General features: G+C 57.8%; 1 protein-coding gene across 2 annotated transcripts; it reads left to right on the top strand.

The window, feature by feature from the left end:
- The first annotated feature begins 2,791 nt into the window (after positions 1 to 2,791).
- GFI1B (growth factor independent 1B transcriptional repressor) lies at positions 2,792 to 13,477 on the top strand. Of its 2 annotated transcripts, none has more exons than XM_045563671.1 (7): positions 2,792 to 2,934; positions 8,997 to 9,115; positions 9,605 to 9,739; positions 10,189 to 10,460; positions 11,006 to 11,143; positions 12,221 to 12,386; positions 12,669 to 13,477. In XM_045563671.1, exons 2-7 carry the CDS (start codon positions 9,016 to 9,018, stop codon positions 12,845 to 12,847), a joined length of 990 nt encoding a protein of 329 aa, XP_045419627.1. In that variant the 5' UTR covers positions 2,792 to 2,934; positions 8,997 to 9,015; the 3' UTR covers positions 12,848 to 13,477. The 2 variants fall into 2 exon arrangements, with proteins under 2 accessions (XP_045419627.1, XP_045419626.1); XM_045563670.1 differs by having other exon boundaries at positions 2,811 to 2,934; positions 12,122 to 12,386.
- Positions 13,478 to 22,827: the final 9,350 nt, after the last annotated feature.

Here is a 22,827-nt window from a genome sequence, read left to right as displayed (position 1 = left end):
GGGATCTGGGAGTCAGGGCATCCAGGCAGGGGGGACAGCAAGTGCAAATGTCCTGGGGCAGGAATGAGTGGGATTTCAGATAATGTCATTTGAGCATCTGGACCCAACCATGTCAGAAGCTGACAGTTTTCAGTGACATGAACTAATTGTTTTGTTGTTGTTATTAAATGAGTTTAAATTGGGTATCTGCAACTTGCATCTGAAAAAGTGCCATTGTTTGAAAGAACCAACACTGTGAAAGCCATGGAGTACCAATCGCTGAAGCTGAGATTTTTGTCCTAAAGGTAGAGGGAAATTATTGGAGGTTTTTAAACCGGGCGGAATCTTCCTGTTCTTGTTTGTTCTTTCTCTCTAGGCTCATCTCTGGAATGTCCTATCCTTCCCTCTCCTTCTTCCAGGCTCCACACTCTCCCCTTACTGAACCTGGCTGCTGTCGGTTCCCTGAGGTCTGGCCCCCAGCTCTTAGCACATGCTGTTCCTCTTTTGAGATGCTCTTTCGTACATTTCTTCTCCCAACTAGCTCAGCCTGAGCGTCAGCTTAAACATCACTTCCTTCACTGACCTTCCAAGTCAGGGTCTGTTTCCCAATGCCCCGTGCTTCCTTTGCATACCATGTTCACATTACAGCATTTGTCACCCCAAATTGTAAATTTCAGGTTGTTCTGTCCCACCCACTAGACCAGGAAGGAGCATGTGAAGGCTCCTATCTGGTTCTTGTTTGAAACTCCAGCACCTGGTAGGTGTAGGCACTCGATAAACGTGTAATAGGTAAGAGAGGGAGGGAGGAGGGAAGGTGGACAGACACGTGACAGGTACCCAATGGTAACTGTGGAACAAATGAATGAATGAATGAATGGGCATGGGGATGCGGAGGTGATTTAGCCCCCGGGAGAGACTAAATGAAGGTGCTGACTCCAGGGCTGCCCACGAGGGGCAGTGGTGTTGGCCCTGCAGGGGACACGGAGGCTGCGGGGCTTCAGTGCTACGTGGGCTTGGGTGATGCTGGGGGGGCTCTGGGCTCGGTCAGTGTCCCTGGGCCCAGTGCCTGGCCGCTGCTCTCCCACAGTGGGGACCCTGCTAGCTCTGCCGTCACCTCCAGGCCGGGACCCTGGTCTGGGAGGAGCATCCCTGAGTCCGTCACTCAAGGAGGAGGGTGAGGACCCTAACGTGGATCACAGCCTTAGAGTTGCAGGTGAGCCGTGCGTGCCTGAGATGGCAGCTTTATGTTAGAAAACACCCGGACGGTGACACGCCCCGAGTGGAGGAAGCATTGCTAAGGTAAACCATGAGACGCTGTGAACCCACTGCAGATGTTAACAGAGCCAGCAAAAGAATTTAGGAAGTACTTAAAATAACATTCAGTGGAAGGATGACACACTGGTTTATGACAGCAAAACGCAGGTATGTGTTTATAATGAAGTGAGAACACGAAGCAGTTGGGGACTTGTTGAGGTAGGGAGACTTTTTAAAGTTTCCTGCATAATGGCAAACAGTTCCAGTTCATTGTTGGCAATGTGCAACATCCAAAGAACACTCACGGTATTTCCCCAAATCCCCGTCCCCCAAGAAGAGAGACCGAGGGCCCCAAGCAGTTGTCTGCTTGTCCCTGGCCTGCGGTGGGGACCTGCAGCCCAGCACTCGGGCCTGGGTGACCCCATGGCCGGCCGGCGGTGGCCTCCCAGCTGGGGCTCCGGGGCTGGGCCCAGCAGACAGACCTCACCTGAAACACCCCTTTCTCTTCCCTACGAACCTTGGACTTGCAGTTTAAGTCCGGGCTTCCTGTCGCCAAACTTGTTTTCTTTATGAGGGAAATATAATCTCTCCCGGCTGGGGCTGGAAGAGCATGCAAATCAGCCTAACAGTGCTCTGTTTTGTGGAGTCCTCGTCTTATGCAAAACCTCCTGAAATAAATCAGTCATCCCATAAGTGGGAGGAGGTGGGAGGAAGCAGGAGTGGAGCAGAGGACGAAGAGGGTGGGGAGCCAGGGGATGGGGCTCGGAGCCAAATGGGATGAAATGCCCCGGTGGGGTGCCAAGCTTTCTCCCTGGGCATCCGGACCCCCTGAGGCCCCCACTGGCTGCCCCATCTCTTCGGCTGCCACCAGATGGCAGCACACGCGGGCCCTGGGACTCAGCGTTCAATCTGTACGTGGGCTCCGGCAGGCTGAGGGTCTCAGGGCCCCACCGCACCTCCGCAGCCCCCGTGCAGTGGTCCTGTGGGGGTGGGGAAATGTGAATGTGACGTTTCTTCTGGAACTTGCCCTCCGCCGTGACAAGAGGGGCTTCTGTGAGTGTGGCCTGCAGTCATGGGCTTCGGGTCCCAGTGCCCCTGGCTCTCATAAGCCTTGGGACGCTGAACTTGGGGAGGGAGAGAAGGAGGGAGAGGGCGAGAAAGAAAGGAAGGAGGAAGAGAAGGAGGAAGGAAGATGGGAAAGAAGAAAGAAAAAAGAAAGGAAAAAAGAAGGAAAAAGTTATGACTTTATGCAAAATCAGGTTTTATAAGTAAATGCTTTATTTTAATTTTAATTTTCTAAATTTAACCATTTGGCCATTCGTTTCTTGTCATCCAGATGCTACTCAGAATTTCCGGAGAGAAGCAGTGCTGCTCCAAGAGTGGAGGGTTAGAAATGAGAATTCAGAGTCTTGAGCCCTGGAAAGTTTTGATAAGCAAATACGGCCGCGCTCACGCTCTGCCATTGGCTGCTGCTTCACCGCCAGATTTTGACACAAATAATCAGATTGAAAATCAGGGAGGGGAACAGAAGAGGAAAAACACACATACACAGAGAGAGAGAGAGAGAGAAAAAAAAAGGAGAAGTATCTATTTGTGCAGAGAGTCGTGAAGTTGACAGAGTGAGGACCGGTCCCAAGAGAGGCTTTGCGGTCCCCACCCCGGGACGCTCCACAGGGCTCGGGAAGAGAACAGCTCCGGCAGGTGAGTGCTGGAGAATGCGTTTCTGTGCTTTTCTTTTTGAATTTGCATGTTCAACAAGCAGGTTACCTAGTTCCTTCTGCCTTATAGGAAGGCTAAGGTGGGCTGGGAAGCCTCCTCTGCAGGGTGTAGCTTTCATCCCTCCAGCCAGGGGAGGAGAGGTGGTGAGCGGGCAGGCTTGTCTGCCGGGCTTGGCTAGCAATTGTGCGTCCCACCACCCTCTTCAAAACTTGATTTGAGGCTGACAGACATCACCTACTTGCACGAAGCCGTCCCTATACCCAGCTCTCCCAGGGACCTGGCCAGTGCACAGGGCGGCACATTTCCAGGTGCCTGAGCCTGTGACTCAAGGAGACAGTAACAGGCTGTGGGAAGGTCCCGAGCCCAGGCATCCTTCACGAAAGTTCCCAGGACTTGGAGAGTCAGGTGCCCTCCCCTCCAGAGCCTGCCCAGGGGAGAGGACAAGGTGGTCCCCAGCTTCCAGGACCAACAGGACTGATGGGGAGATGCGGTCTCGTCTCTCCTTTCCCTGGGACTGTCGGTAGCCTTTTCTGCCTATTTTTGGAGAAAAAGCCAGGTTTGAGTCTCTGGGGGTCTGGGGAGAGAGGATCATTCTAACATACGACTTGCGAAGGGGAGTCCACAGAATGACCGTGGCTGTGTGCCTGTGTGCATTTTTCTGGGGAGAAAGTTCACAGCTGTCATAAGATCTTTGGGGGCAAATTAACTGCAATTTCTGGAGGTGGGCCTGGCATTAGATAGCTGATATTGGAAGCTAGCCAAGCTGCACCTGACCACCTGCATGTTTCTTAGGCAACGGGTAGGATATTTCCAAGTCTAGCGAAGTGGTGAGAGTCTGGTTCTCAGAGATGTTGCAGAAGGAATTCTCTGGACAAGCAGATGTGCAACTCGCCTAACTTTCTAACTCTCAGATTTTGGGGTCCCCAGAAAGTTCTTGGGGAACGTCAGAGACCTGTGCCAGGTTCAGGTTTGATTGAACCTGAATAGACTCACTCAAAGTCAGTGCAGATAATTTTCCTGAAGCTTTCAGGAGGGCAGGGTGGGGTGGGTGAGGAGTTCTGTTGGAGAGCACAAGGATTTTCAAAGGCTCTGGGACCGGATCACCCCAGATCACCCACAGGAAAGTAGCCCAATCACATGTGATTCTTCACCCTCGGTGACACAACATTCTAGACCCTTGGCGGGAACAACAGAAAACTTTTCCCCTCTTAGGCTAGAGGCAGGCTTTTTGTTTGTGTCTTTTCAGGCATTCAAACCAATGGGAGCTGCTTTATTCTCTGATACAGAGATACGCAGACAGTGTTGCATTTGCTCGCTTTTGTTTTTATTGTGATCGAATACACATAACATAAAATTTACTATTTTAACCATGTTAAGCATACGGTTCAGTGATATTAAGTGTATTCACATTGTTGTGCAACCATCACCACCATCCATCCGCCGAACTGCTTCATGTAAAACCGAAACTTCACATCTATTAAACAATAACTCTCCCATCCCCTTCCCGCAGCCTCTGGTACCTCTAATCTATTTCAGTCTCTATGAATTTGCCTCCTCTAGGTGCTCATATATGGAATCACACAGTGTTTGTCCTCTGTGACCGGCTTATTTCACTGAGCGTAATGTCCTCAAGGCTCATCCCTGTTGTAGCATGTGTCAGAATTTCCTGTTCAAGGTGGAACAGTATCCCACTGCATGTACGCAGCACATTTGCTCTGGCGTTCGTCTGTCATGGCACTCGGGCTGCTTCCGCCTTTTGGCTGCGCTGAATAATGCTGCTGTGAGCATGGTGTGCAGTGCCTTGGGGTCTAGACCCAGAAGTGGATTTACTCACTTTTGACATTGCAGTCTCTGAACTGTGGCGGAGACATTTGAGAATAACTAAATAGCAAATAAAAGTAACTGTTTTCTGCTGTGCCCCCTAAAATCACCTGGGTTCCTTTTCCCCGACTCCTGTATAGAAAAGTTTTGTTGTTTCCCCAGAAGTCTTTACATGGAAAGGAAGTCGAAAGGGTCTCAACCGTCTTACCCAATCCTCCCGAAAAGGGAACCCAAGTGACGACTACTTTAGTCAAGGTGGGTCAGTCCCTCGCCGAAGATCAACGAATCGTACGCAGGATTTTAGAGCGAAAGGGAAGTTTAGAAATCTCTTAGCCCAACCGTCCCTTTTGAGAGATAGGAAAACCAAGCCCCAGGTTGGCAGCTGACATGGCCACAAGCCGAAGGACTCTAATCAGACTCGACCCTATGGGGGACACGAGGAGCTCCCTCCTCACACGAAACCCCCAGGCCGGCTGACCTGCCTCCCGCTGGCAGCAGGTGCCGGGCCTGCCATGCAGGGCTGTCCCCGTCCACCGGCCCTGACTGAGATTCTGACTCAGGGTCAGGGGACCCCCTATCGGGATCAGGGTTTGCAGGGAGATGTTAACAGTGGGCCTCCTTCCGGAGCTCCGATAGCATCAAGGCCTCTGCTTTATGAAGAAATCCTGAGCTTCTTTCATAATCTCTGCTCTCAGCTCTTTCTCAGAGCGGAGTTCGTGTGAATCAAAACCGAGTGGTTGTTAATTAACTACAGTATAGGTGATTGGTTCCTGTTTTTTTTTTTTTTCCCAGACTCGCCTAACAGGAGCCAAAAGGAAGTTCGTTGGGTCCATTGGGCCCCACCGTGGGCCTGAGGGCTTTGCGCTGGCTGTGCCGTGGTCACTTCCCGGCTTAGGGGAGAGGGCCTGGGGGAGGCAGGATGGGGAGAGTGGGGCTTGGGGACGATCACTGGAACAGGCCAGAGAATCACCTTCCTCCAGCTGGGGAGCTCCCGAAACTGGGACCCCCTTGCTCCTTGTGTAAGTGAGAAGTGCTCGGCCTGTGCTAGTGAACACTAGAAAGTGTCCTTGTAGTGGTGCTGTCCTCGGGTCGAGTCCGTTGACCTGTGATCTCCTGGGGCTTTGAACCCAACGGAAGGCCAGAGCTTCCCGAAGGGGAGCCCGTTCCTCACCTGCCCCCTACCCAGGGCTCTTCAGGAGCCGCTGTGGGGGGGGATGACAGCAGTGTGATTCCCGCCCCACCCCCCCGGCCCCCACCGCCAGCATCCAGCCTCCTCTCTGTGCTGCAGGCCTCGTTCCTCGGTTTTCCCGCCTGCAACCCGGGAAGACACTGTTTCCCTGGCCCCGGTGTGGGACTTGATGACAAAGGGCACAGCAGGCAGCTTTCTCCACTGCCCCAGGGTCCTGCTTAGCACATCAGCTCAGTGGCCCGGCTGGGAAATGACGGCCACTGCCCAGCGCTTGGCTATTCGGCACTGAATAAACACCCACCTGGGGGCCTGACAGCCAGCAGCTTGGGGCCCGGGGTCCTGGGCCAGCCTCGAAGGCCCCGCTCCTCATCTGTGAGCCGGGAGACTGAGTGGGGCTCAGCTCCGGCCACGCAGGACGGAAGGGTAAAGGCTGCCCAGACCTGCCATAGAGGCACTTCCTGCCGCCCCAGCAGGGGCCTTAGTGCAAACCTTTGGTTCTAGCCGATTTCCTCATGCAGTGTGCAAACGCCTTTTGATAGGCAGACCATGGCCCTGCCCTAAGAGACCCCCCAAAAACAAAGTGCAAGGGGAACCCAGTGCCCTCAGCCCTCCCCTCGCTCATGGGGGGTCCACTCCCCTCCACCCAGGGTCTGGCCTCCCCAAGGGGTTTCCTGAGGTGAAGAAGAGTTAGAAGGGGGAAGGAAGGGGGTGTGGGGAGCCCAGGGGGGGGTGGGCAGGAGGAGGAAGACATGTCCCTGGGAGATAAGGCCGTGGCTGCCCGGCGAGTGGGGAGACCAGCAGCCCCCAGCCCGAGCCTTTGTTCAGAGAGCCGAGAATCTGACAGCAGGAAGGGACCCCCGAGGCCTTCAACCTCCCCCACCTCCTTATTTTAGAGCTGAGAGAGCCTCGGGTCTGGGGCGTGTTCCTGGCTTCCTGGGGGCTGCTGGGGGGCCAGGTCTAGGGCTCGTGCTGTCCTTTGAGTGCACCTGCTGTGGGGTGGGTGCCGGGACCAGCAGCGCTGCCCTCCTGAAGCTGCTCCTCCCGTGGGCAGAGATATCGCCGCCCTGGCGGGGCCCAGGCACCATGCTGAGCACCTGACACACGTGTTGATGAGAAATAAGGGTCCTTATTGCTCCCAGTGATCCCACAAGGTTGGGTTATGGGCCCCAGGCAGCCTTGCAGCAAGCAGGAGCCCGGCCTGGGCTTGTCCCCTGGGCAGAGCCACCACAGCCCAAACTCTTGATGTCCCCCCGGGGGGGGCTCTGGCCAGGGGGTAAGCAGCACTGGGCCCTGTCCGCGTCCCTCTTCTCCCTGGGCTTGGTCATCCCCTTGGGGAAGGGGTGAGTCCCCAGCCCTTGCCCGGAAGGCTGAGTTCCAAGCTGCCTTTTCTAATCTCCCACCTCCCAGTCTGCTCCTGGGCCAGGGCCTTATCACTCGCCCTCCCTGTTGTTCAGAGGGGCTGTGATCCATTTCCCGCCTCCTCTTAGCCCTATCGCCCCTGCAGGGTGGGTGGGGCTGGGACTCCTCCGAGGCCTCAGGAATGGGACTGGCCTTGGCTGAATATTTCTTCTGAGCTTCTGCTTGGGCACAACACGGCGGGTAGAAGGACAGAGGACCATAGGCAGAGGCTCTCTGTCCCCGGGAGTCCTCGGGAGAACGTCACAGGCTGGGTGCAAGGAGGTGAACCATTCTGGGGCCAGGAGAGGCTCTCTACTCCAGAGGGTTTGCAGAGGAAGCCAGGAGTCCCAGGGTAGTCAGGTGGTCCAGCTCTGCCACTCCTCCTCCCCCAGACCTGGGGCCATGGGCAGGTCCCTTGACCGATGTGGTCCTTGATTTCTTCCCCTGCCCCTCTGACCAGCAGGCTCAGTGGCATGGTGGGCTGGACTGCCCACTGCTCAGCTCCTGGAGTTGGCGCACCTTTGCCTCTTCCTTTGTCCACAAAACCTCCGGCCTCCAGGTGCAGTGGAATAGGGGGTCCTTGGGCCCCTCCTTCTGGGGACCAGACGCTAGGCTGGGGCTGGGGCCGAGGTGCAGTTCTACTCTGGCTGCAGCCGCTCCCAGCTTGCTGGACAACACGGATTTTCAGTGGAGGCGCCCTTGCCTGCTGCAGCCTCTCTGCCAGGCCCCGTGACAGGCACTGAGCACATATGATGCGCTCATCAGCACTGCAGTCCTGGACGTCCCACCTTACAGAAGACAAAATAGGCCCAGAGAGGTTAAGTGTCTGCCCCAGATCGCACAGCAGGGGAGCTGAGATTCTAACCCATGAGCCTCGGATTATAAAACCTGGGCACACATCGCCTCTTTCTGCGGCTTCGGAAAGTGATTCCACTGGGACTTAAATGCAGCTTTTCTACAAGTGGGGTCCACAGTGTGCCACATGTGGGGACCCCTGCCCCTGCCCTACCCTCTCTGCTCCAGTGCAACTCAGGCCATGCCGGTGGGAGCGGGTGTCCCTGTGGTTGTCCAGAGGGTGAGCGTATTAGCTTCCCAGTGAGGTAGCAGTGAGCAGGTAGGATTTGTAGCTGCCGTAACAAAGTAGCACAAGCGGGGTGGCTTAGAAACAACAGAAATATATTCTCTCGTAGTTCTGGGGTCTAGAAGTCCAAAATCAAGGTGTCGGCTCCTTCTGCAGCTCCAAGGGAGCGTCTGTTTCATGCCACTGCCAGCAAGCCCGGGCGTTCCTCGGCTTCCAGAAGCAACGCTCCCGTCTCCTTGCCTCTGTGGTCACATGGCGTTCTCCTGTGTGTGTCTGTGTCTCTGTGTCCAGGTTTCCTTCTTCCTATAAGGACACAAGTCCCACTGGATTTAGGGCCCACTCTAGCCCAGTATGACTTCACCTTAGCTTGATTACATCTGCAAAAAGACTCTATTTCCTCCAATAAGGTCACGCTCGCAGGTTGCCGGTAGACATGAACCTTGGGCGGGGGGCACTCTTCAACCCAGTGCAGGTGGTGTTTGATCTCAGGCTCTCAAATACGGAGAGGTGTTGTTCTCTTGCCCCTCCTAACTGCTCCTCTGTCTCCCCTCGTAGGTGTAGGGTGCACGCTGAAATGCCGCGCTCCTTCCTGGTGAAGAGCAAGAAGGCCCACACCTACCACCAGCCCCGCGTGCGGGAGGATGGCCCGCTCTGGCCTCCCGCTCTCCCGCCTGGTGAGTCGGAGCCCAGGCTGGGCCCTGCTGCCGCCAGGGGCTCTCTGCTCGGTGTGGGGGGGAGGCAGCAGCATCTGCCAACATCTGCCAGCATCCTCTCCCAAGACGGGAAGCAGGGCTCCGTCAGTGCTGGCTGAATGAACGCATGAATGAATGATGCACTTGTGTCTCCGGATGCCTTAGGGTGGTGAGAGACTGGACTGGAGCGAGTGCTCTGTTACCGACATGCGGGGCCTAACTGGAGGTCCAGTCTAGGGCTGGGGTTGGGGTGCTCGGAAACACCCAGACCGGTCCAACAGCTCTCAGGGTCTCCTCCTGGCCTCCCTCTCGTCCCTGACCCTGGGCAGAGCCCCCGAACGTGAGCAGCTGGAGCAGCAGCAAGGGGGTCCCTCTCTGGGTCCTCCCCCTCCTAGGAAGGGAGGGCCCCTGCCCCCTCGGGGCTCCTCAGAAGCTGCGGCTTGTGACTCTGATGGTCTTGTCTCCCCGCAGAGGCCCGGGACCAGGTCCTGGGCAGCGGCCCCGTCCTCAGCACCCTATTCCCAAGCCAGTGTCTGGACTGGCCCAGCCTCAAACAGGAGCCGGCGCTGGAGCAGGACCAGAGCTTGGCCAGGACCTCAGCACCAGGTAGCAGCCCGGGACCCCCAGCCACTCCCAGCCAGCAAGTGCCAGGGGGAGGGTGGATAAATGGACTCCTGTAGCAGGGTCCCTTGGGCCTGCAGAGTTGGGGAGAACCCACAAAGTCACCCGGATGCAACCCGGGCTCTCTGACTTCTGCTTTGAGCTCCCAGACCAGGAGCTGATCCCCGGAGGAGGGTGTCTGCTGGGGGGAGGTCAGAGCTGGGCAGCTGGGCAGGCCCATGTGCCGGGTGAGGTGGGCACCCTGGGGTGGGGGTGGATGTGTTTCTGGGCTGGAAACCTGAAGAGCCGCAGATGCCCCTGCAGTAAATATCTGGGGTTACGCACTGAAACCTGCAGCATGCGGTCACCAAGGTCGTGGTGGGTGATGGAGGATGATGGGGAGAGGGTGCCCTATTTTTAAATGAGTCACCAGGCATGTGTGCCTGTCTCCACAGAGGTCCCCACTGTGATGTCCCGACCCCAGGATGGGGACTCGCCACTCTCTGACTCACCCCCGTTCTACAAGCCCAGCATCTCCTGGGACACCCTGGCCTCGTCCTATGGCCACAGCTACCGGCAGGCCCCCTCCACCATGCAGTCAGCCTTCCTGGAGCGCTCCGTTAGCCTGTACGGCAGCCCCCTGGTGCCCAGCGCCGAGCCCTCCTTGGACTTTACCCTCCGCTACTCCCCGGGCATGGAGGCATACCACTGTGTCAAGTGCAACAAGGTGAGCAGCCGGCGGACGAGGGGCATGCGCCCCGCTCTGCACCCCTCCCCAGCACACAGGTGGCTCTGGGGGCTCCGGACCCTGGTGGGATCAAGGATTCAGAATGTTCCTCCTCAGCAGCCCGACCCAGTGCTGGGCATTTGACAGGCATGAGTCCTGGGAGGCAGATGACGGGCTAAGGTTCAGAAAGGTTGAGTCACTTTCCCAAGATCATACAGCAAGTAAACATCAGAACCAGCATTCAAACCTGACTCTGGCCAATGCCCAGCCTTTAACCACTAGGCTATTCAGCTGCTTGATGGGCACGGAGGAGCCTTCCAGATCCCCTCTCTCAGCTCCCACTATATAGACAGGAAACAGCCACAGAGAGGGCAGGGGACCTCCCCAGGACACACAGCAGATGAGCAGCAGAACTAGCGGGTCCAGTGCCTCTTCCCTTGTACGCTCATCCTTGGCAGGAGCTGGGCACAGAGGGGGCCGTGGCCCCCAGGCCTGCCTCCCTCCCTGCAGCCTCCAGTGGCCTTATACTCTGTCCCTGCTCCCAGGTGTTCTCCACCCCTCACGGGCTCGAAGTGCACGTACGCCGCTCCCACAGCGGGACCCGGCCCTTCGCATGTGACATCTGTGGCAAAACCTTTGGTCACGCTGTGAGCTTGGAGCAGCACACGCACGTCCACTCCCAGGTGGGCAGCTGGCTGGGCACCGGACCCCAAGCCCCACTCCTGCTCTGTGCTTCCCTCAGGGAGCCCGGGGGCTGTGGCGGGTCTCTCCCCCTTCCCCTGAGGGTGACATGGATGGGGGGGTCCCCTATGACCTGCCTCCCTAAGTCTGGGTCTCCAACACCTGCCCTTAACACACTTGGGTCTCTGATCGACCGAGTTGGCTTCACGTACAACTGGAAGAGGCTCTTGCCCTGGTGGGATTTCGGGGGCAGTGATATGTCTGTGACTGTCAGAAACGATCCTGTCCCCTGGGTGGCCAGGACAGGTGTCTTCAGCTTTGAGGCCCTTGGTCCTTAGAATCTTGGAGTTAGGTTTAAAGATTCATCTCATCCTCCTCAGCCCCACGTAAGGCTGGGACCCCTTCTAGGGAGAGCACCTGAAACTGACATGGGTGACCAGCACCTGGGTGAAAACACAAACGCGCAAGTGGGTGGGCCAGGCAGGGAATGCGCACGACAGCCGGGGCTGGAGGGCTCCACCACGTGCCAGCGCTGGCCCGGGCGTCCACCTGCAGGCCTCCAGCAGCACTTTGAGGTCATCACTATTGCTGTCCCAGTGTATGGATGAGGAAACTGAGTCTCAGGGAGGTCAAATGACTTGCCTGAAAGCATGTGGCTACTGCGAGGCAGAAGCCAGAATTGAGCCTCAACGGTTGAGACTCTTAACTAAACCTCCGTGCTCATAAGCATCCCCCACCTCGAGGAGCTCAGTCTGGGTGAATGCTCATGAAACGTGAGCCCTGAAAAACTCTCAGGTCGGTTGGACCACCAGCCACTCAGCAAACATACACTGAGGCTTATCTTGAGTAGGACAAGTGTGAAAGTTACAAGGAAAAATCCCACAGGAGGCCAGTTAGGCTCCCAGTCCCGCCCCAGAGGCAGGAATTGGGCGGAGGTCCCTGTCCTTGAGGCCACCCCAACAGAGTGTCCTGTTCCTCAGGGGATCCCGGCCGGGTCCAGTCCTGCGCCCAGCTTGGCACTCCCGGGGCGTGAGGCCCCGCCTGCACCTGACCCCCCAGGGCCTCGTTTCCTCCGGCAGGAGCGCAGCTTCCAGTGCCGCATGTGCGGCAAGGCCTTCAAGCGCTCGTCCACCCTGAGCACCCACCTGCTCATCCACTCGGACACGCGGCCCTACCCCTGCCAGTTCTGCGGCAAGCGCTTCCACCAGAAGTCGGACATGAAGAAGCACACCTACATCCACACCGGTGAGCGACCGCCCACCTGCGTCCCCGGGCCCAGCCCACCCAGGGCCCAGACACAGCCAGGGTCGGGGGGCCTGGACGCTGCCTCTGGTCACCCTGTCACTCACTGAGAGATGTGTCAGAGGCCTCGCTGAGGCTGGGGGTGGGGTCTAGCTACAAAGCGGAAGCCACCACTGCCAGAGGGTGAAGTTCTAGAGATCGGATTCTGGCAGGGCAGGGGCAGCAGGGTGGCGAGGATGCCCTGACCCTGCCCTTGCTGTGCTGTCCCCGCCCCCACCCCCACAGGTGAGAAACCACACAAGTGCCAGGTGTGCGGGAAGGCCTTTAGCCAGAGCTCCAACCTCATCACGCACAGCCGCAAGCACACGGGCTTCAAGCCCTTCAGCTGTGAGCTGTGTACCAAGGGCTTCCAGCGCAAGGTGGACCTGCGGCGGCACCGTGAGAGCCAGCACAATCTCAAGTGAGGCTGTGCCAGCTCCTGGCACCTGCCCAGGCTGCCCTGAGGTCCTGTCACCCGGAGGCCAGACTCACGCACCCAGATCACCAGTGTCCTGGAGATGGCACTGGAAAGGAATCTTTAAGTTTATGTTGAGACTCATGAAATTGCTGTGTGACTTTGGGCAAGTCACTTTCCCTCTCTGGCTCAACATTTCTCCTGCCACAAAGTGCAGGAGTTGGGCTGGATCTTCTGAGCTGAAGCTGCCTACAGCTGTGCTCAGGTGCTTGCTTCTAGCCGAGCACAGAAAGCGGGAATACCCCCAGGCAGATGGGGATGCCATGAGTAGACCAGAGTGGGGCCCCACGGAGACATCCTCCCCTGTCTGTTGCCCACTGGGCTGGGATCTGGTCACCTTGGATTTCCCTGGGCCTCTTTCTGGCTGTGATGGACCGTCAGAGCTGCCTGCTGCCCAGCAGGAGGGGTGGCGTCCCTCTGCTGCAGCCGGCTGTGTTGCTGCCCCCACCTCTGCCCGGCGCTCAGCTGGCCACAGGGATTCCAGCGCTGCGGTCAGGCCACGGGTCTGCAGAAACCAGCAGTTACTGATGTCAAAGCCTGTTCCTCTCAGTTGCTGTAACTGGAAATAAAGACAGATTTGTTTGCATGTGAGCAGCGTCACTAAGAGCCTACCAGGTCCAAGATACCGCCCACGGCTTTGGGGAGGGGGCGGGGAGCCTCCACTAGCAGAGAAGGCTGTGGAAGGGCCGCAGGCACGTTGGGAGACCTGCACACGCCCACCACGCCCAGGCCACCGACGAGTGCGGTAACAGAGCCCTCAGAAACCCTGAGTTCCAAGGCTAGAGCAGCGGGGGCCATATCAGTTTCCTGTTGCCGCGGTAACAAATGACCACAAACTTAGTGGCTTAAAACAACCCAGAGGTTTTCTCTTACAATTCTGGGGGCTGGAACCCCAAATGGGTCACGGCCAAAGTCACGGTGTTGGCAGGGCTGTGCTCCTCCCGGAGGCTCCAGGGCAGAGCCTGTTTCCTTGTCCTTTTCAGCTCCTAGAGGTTGCCTGCCACGCCCGGCTGGGGCCCTTCCTCTGTCCTCAAGGCACTTCACTCCGACCTCTGCTTCTGTCGTCCCATCTCCTTCTTCTACCTTTGACCTTCTTGTCTCCCTCTCATGAGGACCCTGCGATTACTCCCAGATAATCCGGGAGAATCGTCCCATCTCGAGGTCCTTAACGTAGTCACCACGGTGGGCGGAATAACGGCCCCAAAGATGATGTCTACACCCCAGTGCTGGGACCTGTAAGTGTTACCTTGTATGGCAAAGTGGACTTCACAGCTGCTACCTTGCTGGCTGTGTGACTTCAGGTGAGGCCCTGCTACTCCCTGGGGCTCAGCTTCCTCCTCTGTAGAACAGTGAACCCAGCAGTCCCCCGCCACGGATTTGCTGAGACCTTTGCGTGAAGCAGCTGGAGGGCCCAGCACGTGGTAAGTGCTGCCACGTCACGCACGTCCCCTTCGAAGTCCTGCCCACCACGCAAGGTCCACTCAAATGCCGTCTCCTCCATGGAGTCCCCCTTGGTTGTCCAGCCAGAAGTTCTCTCTCTTCTAACACCGAGTGACCTGGGCTCCCTGCTCACAGCCTAGGAGCCGTGGAACGTGGACCGGCAGTGGCCTGTGGGTAACTTGCCCCTCAGTAGAAGGTACTGGGTGCCAGCCCCGGGTGCCACGGGCACTTCTGAATGAATCACTCGCAGGTGCTGAGCGGCTGAGGGCTCCCCACTGTCTCTCACCCACCTAACCCTCCACGAGGCAGGTGTCATTGTCCGCTTTTACAGATGAGGCAACTGAGGCTCAGAGAGGTCAGCCATAAAAGAACACGGACAGCAGGGCTTACCCTTTCCCAGAGAAAAGAGGATATTTTCAAAGAAATGCTGTTGTTGTCAGGTGGCTCCTCTTTATAATGTGATTTAAACTTGGGTTCCTGAGACAACTTGATTAAGGTGTGTTGATCAACTCGTGAGGCTCAACCTGTGAGGAAACAGCGCATGGTGACTCGCCCCAGCAAGTCAGCTAGGCCCAGCAAAAGGCCCGGCTCCCGCTAGCGGGGCACAGCTCAGACACGGATCCGGCTAGAAGCCGTGCACGTGGACCATCTGGTCCTTCCTGCTGCAGGGGAGTGATGGACACGTCCTCGGACTCAGACTCACGGTTGCAGAGAGGACCCTGAGCTGGCCGGACATGTCCCAGACCGGCCCTGTGTCCCAGGTGTGCCCCATAGGCCTGCAGGTTCACCTGCTTTACGGAGTAAAGATTGCATTGGCCAAATGACTTTGGGGAGTTCTGGGTTAAAGTTAAGTGACATCCTTTATTGAACTGCTTTATTAGAGCCAATAATGTATAATACACACTTGTCCATCTCCAAGGGGAGGATTTGGGTATTCAGTGTTTTTCTGAGATTTAATTTGGGAACAGAGAGAGGGAGAGGGAGAGACTGGCCTCCTTGCCCAAGGTCACGGAGCAGGCCAGGGCAGAACGGGGATCAGGAGCCCATTCCAAGTCTCGGCTGTCCTCTTGGGGCCCTCCCACCGAGACACGAAGGCATCTCCTCTAGTTCTCTCCGCTGGGGTGAGGCCTTGAGGCCAAGGCGCCTGTCTCCAGCCCCACGGAGAACGGCAAGTCCTAGCGACACCCAGGCTCTGCGTTCGGCCAAGTGCCAAGTGCCAAGCACTTCCTTCCAGAGGCCCTTCCTGCCGCCGCTACACAAGCCTGCCCGGTGTGGGGGGCCCTGCCCGGTGTGGGGGGCCCTGCCCGGTGTGGGGGGCGGTGGTGACTGCACAGCAGGGTGGTCTGGCTGCCTCCACAGGCTCCCTGCTGCGGTCCCGCCCACCCAGCTCTTGAAATTCGGGGAAGAGGGACTCTAGTGGCCAGAGCATTAGAGCCAGCAGAGCCCTGGGGCCCTCCTGTTCCCACCCCTCCTCCTGTCCACGGACAGGACAGTGAAGCCCAGAGAGAGGACGGGACTTGCCCAAGGCCACAGTGCTGGGGCTTGGCCTGGAAATGGCTCCCAGCTCTCCACCGAGGACCTTGCCTTGCACCACCCAGGGCAGGCTGCGTGCAAGGGTGGGGGCGGGGGGTGCTCAGCGTCTCTTACACACACACACTCACACACACACACACAGAGGGGTGGGAGCTGCTTTGCATGCTCCTTGTTTGCTAAACAAAAGCAAACCGACATCACGATTTTAGCCACTTGCGCAGCAGGGCGCGGCGCTGAGTCCAGGCTGAACTGCGAGGGGCAGCCGGGCGGTGCTTACTCGTCACCGGCTGAGGTTTGGTGGGATCAGGTTGAGCTCATCTGGCTTCTCCAATGAGTGGCCACTGTGGTGCGTGGCGTGCGGGGCAAGGAGGGGGACACAGTACCTTCAAAGTGGTGGGGGCTGGAACCCCATCTGCACTTTGCAGCGAAAGGGGGCAGGTCATGGGGAAGCCCCTGGCACCTGCTTGTGCGAAGATTCAGCCCTGGCTGGAAAGGCTTGTTGGGGACACCGTGGCCCCATGGAGGTAGTGGCGGGGGCAGGCCATCAGGATCAGGGGTGCCCTGGGATGGGGAGATGGGGAGATGGGGGGAAGACACAGGAGAACATCGAGGCCCCCCTCCCTGGGACTCTGGACAAACAGTGGGGGTTCCTCCTGTTCTCCCCAAAGGCCCTAAGGGGGTTCTTTTTTTTTTTTTTTTTTGAGACAGAGTCTGGCTTTGTTGCCCGGGCTAGAGTGAGTGCCGTGGCGTCAGCCTAGCTCACAGCAGCCTCAAACTCCTTGGCTTAAGCGATCCTACTGCCTCAGCCTCCCGAGTAGCTGGGACTACAGGCATGTGCCACCATGCCCGGCTAATTTTTTCTATATATATTTTTTAGTTGGCCAGATAATTTCTTTCTATTTTTTTAGTAGAGACGGGGTCTCGCTCTTGCTGGTCTCGAACTCCTGACCTCGAGCGATCCACCCGCCTTGGCCTCCCAGAGTGCTAGGATTACAGGCATGAGCCACCGCGCCCGGCCGCCAAAGGGGTTCTTAATGCTCTTTCCCACCCTCGAGCCTTTGCTCACGATGTTCCCTCCTCCCAAAATGCCGTCTTCCCCCCTGAACTTCTCAGCCTTAAATCCCAGCTCAAGTGCCCACAGAAAGCTTTCAAACTGTGACCCTCCATCCCGCTCCTGGAAAGATGTCTTAGCGATAGCTACACGGGAATGCAGATGGAGCTGCAGGAGCATCTCTGCAGTCTGTTTATAATGGGGTGGGGGGAAAGAGTCGGAACCACCCGAGATGCCCACAAGAGAAGGCTGGTCAGGGGCTGACATGGTGCACTCCCGCAGGGCCACGAAAAGGAGCCAGCGCGCTTGATAGGGACTGACCCAGAAGGGGTGATGAGGTTGATGCAAAGCGATGAATGCTGGCGGCGTGCTAACGCGCTGGTTCTGTGACAACACACAGCCGTGTCTGTGAATGCTTAGACAAACAAGCCTAAAGAAAGTCCACGAAACCACTGACAGCAACTGTTTCTGGGGCTGAAAAAGAGGGCTGGATTGCACCCTCAGCGCTGCTTACAAAAGCAGCCTGGATTGGTTGCGTGTTTTTTTAAGTAAAAAAAATACAAGAGAAAATAGTTTTGCAGAATAAATGTATTGATAGAGGAAGCTATTCATATCATCAATGACAAAGTGGTTTAAAAATCAGCATACTAGCCGGGTGTGGTGGCTCATGCCTGTAATCCTAGCACTCTGGGAGGCCGACGCAGGAGGATCGCTTGAGCTCAGGAGTTTGAGACCAGCCTGAGCAAGAGTGAGACCCCATCACTACTATAAATAGAAAACAATAGCCAGACGTCGTGGTGGTGCGCACCTATAGTCCCAGCTACTCGGGAGGCTGAGGCAGGAGGATCAGTTGAGCCCAGGAGTTTGAGGTTGCTGTGAGCTAGGCTGATGCCACGGCACTCTAACCCGGGCAACAGAGTGAGACTGTGTCTCAAAAAAAAAAAAAAAAAAAAAATCAGTCTACAGCCCGTGATTCCATGTTGTTAATTCTGTGCGCACGCATGGAAGGAAGTGTGCAAGGATAAAGCTCAGTGCATCAACAGCGGCTACTGCGAGTCAAGGGGGTTGTGCGTAATTTTTCTTCCTATTTTTCAGTGTGTGCATTTTATTTTTCTGTAATGGGCATGGATGATAACATTATCACTGGCACTAGAAAAAAAGACTCAGCTCAAATATAATTTCCTGGCCCGGAGGTTTGCCTTTCTGCCCACTCCCTCCAAGCTGCTGGCCCCTCCAGGCCCCGGGCAGGTGCAGGGCTCCAGGGGCAGGTGCTCTCTGCTTCGCAAGTGCTGGCTGGCCCGCCCCTGTCCCCAATCTGGGAGCCACCTTCAGCAGATGCTGCGCCCCATCCTTTGGGGGCAGCACCTAGTGGGTCTCCGACAGGTTGAGGATGGACGTGCAACCCCCTCTGCTCCTTCTTGGCAGCTGGGGCAGGAGCAAGAGTCTGGCTCGGGAAGCGCAGTGTGGACGCTCGGCTCTTCCTCCCGGCCTGGGGTGGGGGCTGCCCCGCACGGCCTCCGTGGGTCTCCAGCTGGGGACCAGGCAGGGTCTGGGGGACCACAGGAAGGCAGCAGGAGGGAAATCTGGGGCAGAGCATGTTCCCACCCGGCCGTGCTCAGGTTTGGCCTGATAAGTTTATCACCCAGAGCCGGCTGCCAACCGTCAGCCTGGAGCAGGCCTGCGGGCCGGGCAGGAGGGTGCTCCTGGGCCGATAGCGCCTTCCAAGCCTTATCAGGGACCTGGTGGCCCAGAGAGCGGGAGAAGGGGAACAGAGGAGAGAGAGAAAGAGAGAGACTCCCACCTACTTCACTCACAGGGCAAGAGCCAGGGAGGAAGAGGCCACCAAGGTTCTTCAGGGGCCCCTGATAGCACAGCCTCCGGCAAACGCCACCGGAATTTAACCCAGTCACAGTCTTCCGGGCCACTGAAAGGTGCTGATGTGTCTCAGCTCTTCTGCAAGACCTAAGGAAAAAGTCCCCTTTTCTGGAAGGGGCCGGTGCCCCAGAACGCACGAGGAAAGCATGGGGGAGCAGGAGGGCAGGGCTCCTGGGAGGCTCCTCTCGCCCGCCCACTTCTCCACCAGCTTTCCCATGCCAGCCCTTTCTCTCGTGCCCCGAGGTCTCGGGGTGAGGGGCAGACTCACTTTACCTACTGGGAGGGCCTCCGGGTATCCACCGGGCAGGGATGACCTTCCAACATTATCATCCCTGCTCACGAGCGAGGACACAGTCTGAGAGCGAGCGCCGGAGAGCGGGACGGAGGGCGAGGGCGCGGGAGGCGGGCAGGGACCAGCAGGGTGCGGGGGAAGCCGGGGCCTGGAGGCCTGGCAGCTTCCCATCTATGCAGAAAAGCCGCACGTGAGGCCGGGCTGTGCTCGCAGCCGGATTCAGAGCGGGGCAGACACCAGTGTCCACAAGGTTATCTTTGGGGACTGGATTTTTTATTCCCTTCTACACTTTTTTGGTTTCTACAATAACAATGCTTTTTGGCGGGTTGTGGGGGAAGAAGGAAGGTGATTTGTTCATCTGTTTCAAGAGGGAGAGGAAGGAGGGTCCCCCACCCAGGCTCCCCAGCCTGCCGGGAACAGTTGGCCGGGCCTCCAGCGCAGCCTTAGTCTGCAGACGCCCAGCTCTGCCCGCCCTGGGGGCCAGGCCTGCCCGCACCTGCAGAGCCAGGTGGTGTCCCCTGGAGTCGCATAGGGGACCCAGGCCCGGGACCCTCACAGAGGCACAAAGGCCACCCTGACGGGTTGGAAGTCATCCATTCATCAGCTCATACTTACCAAGGACCTGCCATGAGCCAGGCAGCACTCTAGGTGCTGAGGACAGGGCAACAGGCGAAACCCCGTCCTCTTGGGGCTCAGGGGGGAGCTCAGGGTAAACCGAGCCGGGAGACACAGAATGCGGTGGGGTGGGGGCATTAATGGCGATCGCAGGCTAGATGAGGCCAGGGAGGCCCTCCCCAAGGCAGCGGTGTGGAAGGAGAGCCCTGCACGGGCGCCGGGCGCCAGGCGCCAGGGATATCAGGGCCCTGCTTGGCTGGGAGACTTTGGTCAGACACTGTCCTCTGGGCCTCAGTTTCCCTCATCTGTAAGAAGACACTTGTGGTCTTTTTTTTTGAGACAGAGTCTCGCTGTGTTGCCCGGGCTAGAGTGAGTGCCATGGCGTCAGCCTAGCTCACAGCAACCTCAAACTCCTGGGCTCAAGTGATTCTTCTGCCTCAGCCTCCCGAGTAGCTGGGACTACAGGCATGCGCCACCATGCCCAGCTAATTTTTTCTATATATTTTAGTTGTTTGGCTAATATCTTTCTATTTTTGGTAGCAATGGTGTCTCGCTCTTGCTCAGGCTGGTCTCGAACTCCTGACCTCAAACGATCCACCCGCCTCGGCCTCCCAGAGTGCTGGGATTACAAGCGTGAGCCACTGCGCCCGGCCCGACGCTTCTGGTCTTTAGAAATCTCTAGATTCAGCCTGCATGCTCCAGGGCCCCAAGATGTCCTTTTGTCGATTCTTGAACAAGGAAATGGAGGGTGGAGGGCGACTGTGGGAAGACGGAGCTGCCAGGCACGCCCCTGCCCGCGTGCTGTGACAGTAAGTGTCCGCGCTGCGGGAACCCAGTTTGGGAAAACTGGGAAGGTAGAAACATGTCGTGTGATGCATTTGTGCCACTGAGACCTCTGCCTGGCATTGCTGATGATGAGTGCCTGTTTCTAACGTTTACCGAGCGCTCACAAAGTGCCAGACCATGTCACGAGTACTGTATGTAAGTTCACTCTGAGGAAGGCTCTATTCTCATCCCCACTGTCCTGATGAGGAAACTGAGGCCAGAGAGGTTAAATTACTTGGTAGGTCCATGGACGGCTCACTGTCGCCTGCACCTGTCAACACCTGACCCCGAGCCTCTGTGGTTCCCTCTGCCTGGGGGGCTCTTCTCCCGCCCCACTGCCCAGTCCTCTCGTGGCCGTCCTGGGCCCGGCGCAAACCTCACTTCCTCCAGACGCCTTCCCAGGTGGCTCTCTGTCCCCCGCCTATGTCTGTGGCATGTTACGGCACTTCCCAGGAAGCAAGGCTGTGAATGGCACCGGGTGCGCAGTAGGTACGTGACCCCCACGTCAGCCAGGACCCCCAGGGCCCCAGGCACCCCCAGTCCAGGGCTGGGGAGCAGGGGCCCCGCCATCGCCAGCCTGTGATGAACGGACTCATGCCGCACTCGTTGGCTGTCCCTGCTGACAGCTGGAGCCACAGACGCCAGGCTGAAGCTCAAAGCTATTTCTGCCAAGGGTGACTTGGAACTTCCTCCCGGATCTCTTAAAAATAGAGGGGTTATCGTGGCCGCCAGGCCCCTTCCTCCACGTGTGGAACTCTGACATGATTTCTGGGGAAGGCCTGAGCCCCCAGGCCTCTCTCAGCCCAGTGAAGACTTATCTCTGAGCTCAGTTGGGCAGCAGGAAGGGAGCAGAGCGACCACCGTGGGCAGCTCTTCCTGCCCCAGAAGCCCCTTTTGGGAGCAGCAGGGGATGTGGCCACTGACTCAGGGGCGCCAATCACCCCTGTTCCCCAGGGCTGTGGCTGCCCCCCAGCCTCTAGGGGAATCAGAAACCAGTCAGGTAGGGCAGCCTGGGGTAGCCTCGGGCACTGTCCAGCCCAGCCTTTCTGCTCAGGCCCCCCCCCCCCCCGCCCCCGGCCCTGCCCAGTACAACCCCCACCTCTGCACACTGCCGTGCAATCGCTGGTGGACGTCTGCCTCCACTGTGTTGCCAGCCCCTGTAGGGGGGTGATTTGGGAGTGCAGGGCGTGCCAGCTGAGGCTGTGGAAAGGAGGCGGGGCCGGGGCTCACCTCCACAGCCACTGGGTCCACTCTGCAGCACAGAGGGCATCCCTGGGGCCAGCCCACCTCTTCCGGAGATTTCCTCCCACCTTGCGGACCCCAAACTTTTAGTGCCAATAGAAGACAACCCCTCTCAGAGCCTGGAAAGAGAACCCCAAGACTCTGCTCAACAGGGATTTGCTGGGCGTCCACTCTGGGCTGGGCCCTGGTGGGGCAGGACCCAGGAGAGGAGATGCCCAGGGGGCTCTGGGAGCCTGAAGGGGTCACCAAGCCCTGCCCTGGGATCAGGGAAGTCTTCTTGGAAGAAGCAGGCATCTGCAAGACAAAGAGAATTTGATCTGTCCAAAGTGGAGTGAGTGCCCTGAGCTAAGGACACAGCAGGTGCAAAGCCCCGGGGGAGACATGAGACCTCTGACCAGCCGAGGGGCTGGGGGCCAGCCAGTGCCCCTCACAGGGCCTCAGGAGGCCAGTGTGTAAAACAAGAGTGACCCACAGGGGTCCTGGGCACTGTCCACTGTCCGTATCCACCCTGACCACTGTCACGCCCCTGCCCTCTAGTCCCTGCAGACTCATAGGATGCCCATGGAACGTGCCCACACCCGTCCAGCCCTCCTCTGGCCTCTTCCGGAAGGAAGGTTCAGGATCCCTGGGCTCAGCCTTCCCAGGGCAGCTGTCCAGAAGCCTCCAGTCTTAGCTGGAAACTGTCAAATTCAGGGTTTCCTCCTGGCCTGAGACTTATCCGGGCCTCCAGCTGTCTGCCCCCAGCCCTCTCCAACCACCTCCCCCCAATGATTCAGCAAATCTCCCCTCCTCAGAGGAAAAACAAGGGTGAAAAATCACAATGTCAGATTATAAAGCCCCAACTGTAGGGCAGGCCCCAGGCGGGGAGATAAGGGTCCTGTTCCCCACCCTCAAAGCCCCTCTAGCAGATAAACCTTTTCAAGCGGAGGCTGCAGGTGTGGGTGGGGAGCTGCAGGAAGTCCGGCCAGGGGAGACAGGGCCCTGCTGGGGCTGAGGGCCCAGGGCCAGCCACCCTGCAGCGAGCTGGGCAAAGAGGAAGCAGGCAGCTGGCCTACCT

The sequence above is a fragment of the Lemur catta genome, chromosome 10 (assembly GCF_020740605.2).
Source record: "Lemur catta isolate mLemCat1 chromosome 10, mLemCat1.pri, whole genome shotgun sequence".
Lineage (NCBI taxonomy): Eukaryota > Metazoa > Chordata > Mammalia > Primates > Lemuridae > Lemur > Lemur catta.
The sequence above is the reverse complement of the archived record's forward strand: the minus strand, read 5'-3'. Positions and strand labels throughout refer to the sequence as shown.

Coding starts and splice junctions, on each gene's coding strand:
- GFI1B (XM_045563670.1), top strand. CDS start 9,016: ATGCCGCGCTCCTTCCTGGTGAAGAGCAAGAAGGCCCACACCTACCAC. Junction 10,461..11,005: donor ACTGTGTCAAGTGCAACAAG/GTGAGCAGCCGG, acceptor CCCTGCTCCCAG/GTGTTCTCCACCCCTCACGG. Junction 12,387..12,668: donor GCACACCTACATCCACACCG/GTGAGCGACCGC, acceptor CCACCCCCACAG/GTGAGAAACCACACAAGTGC.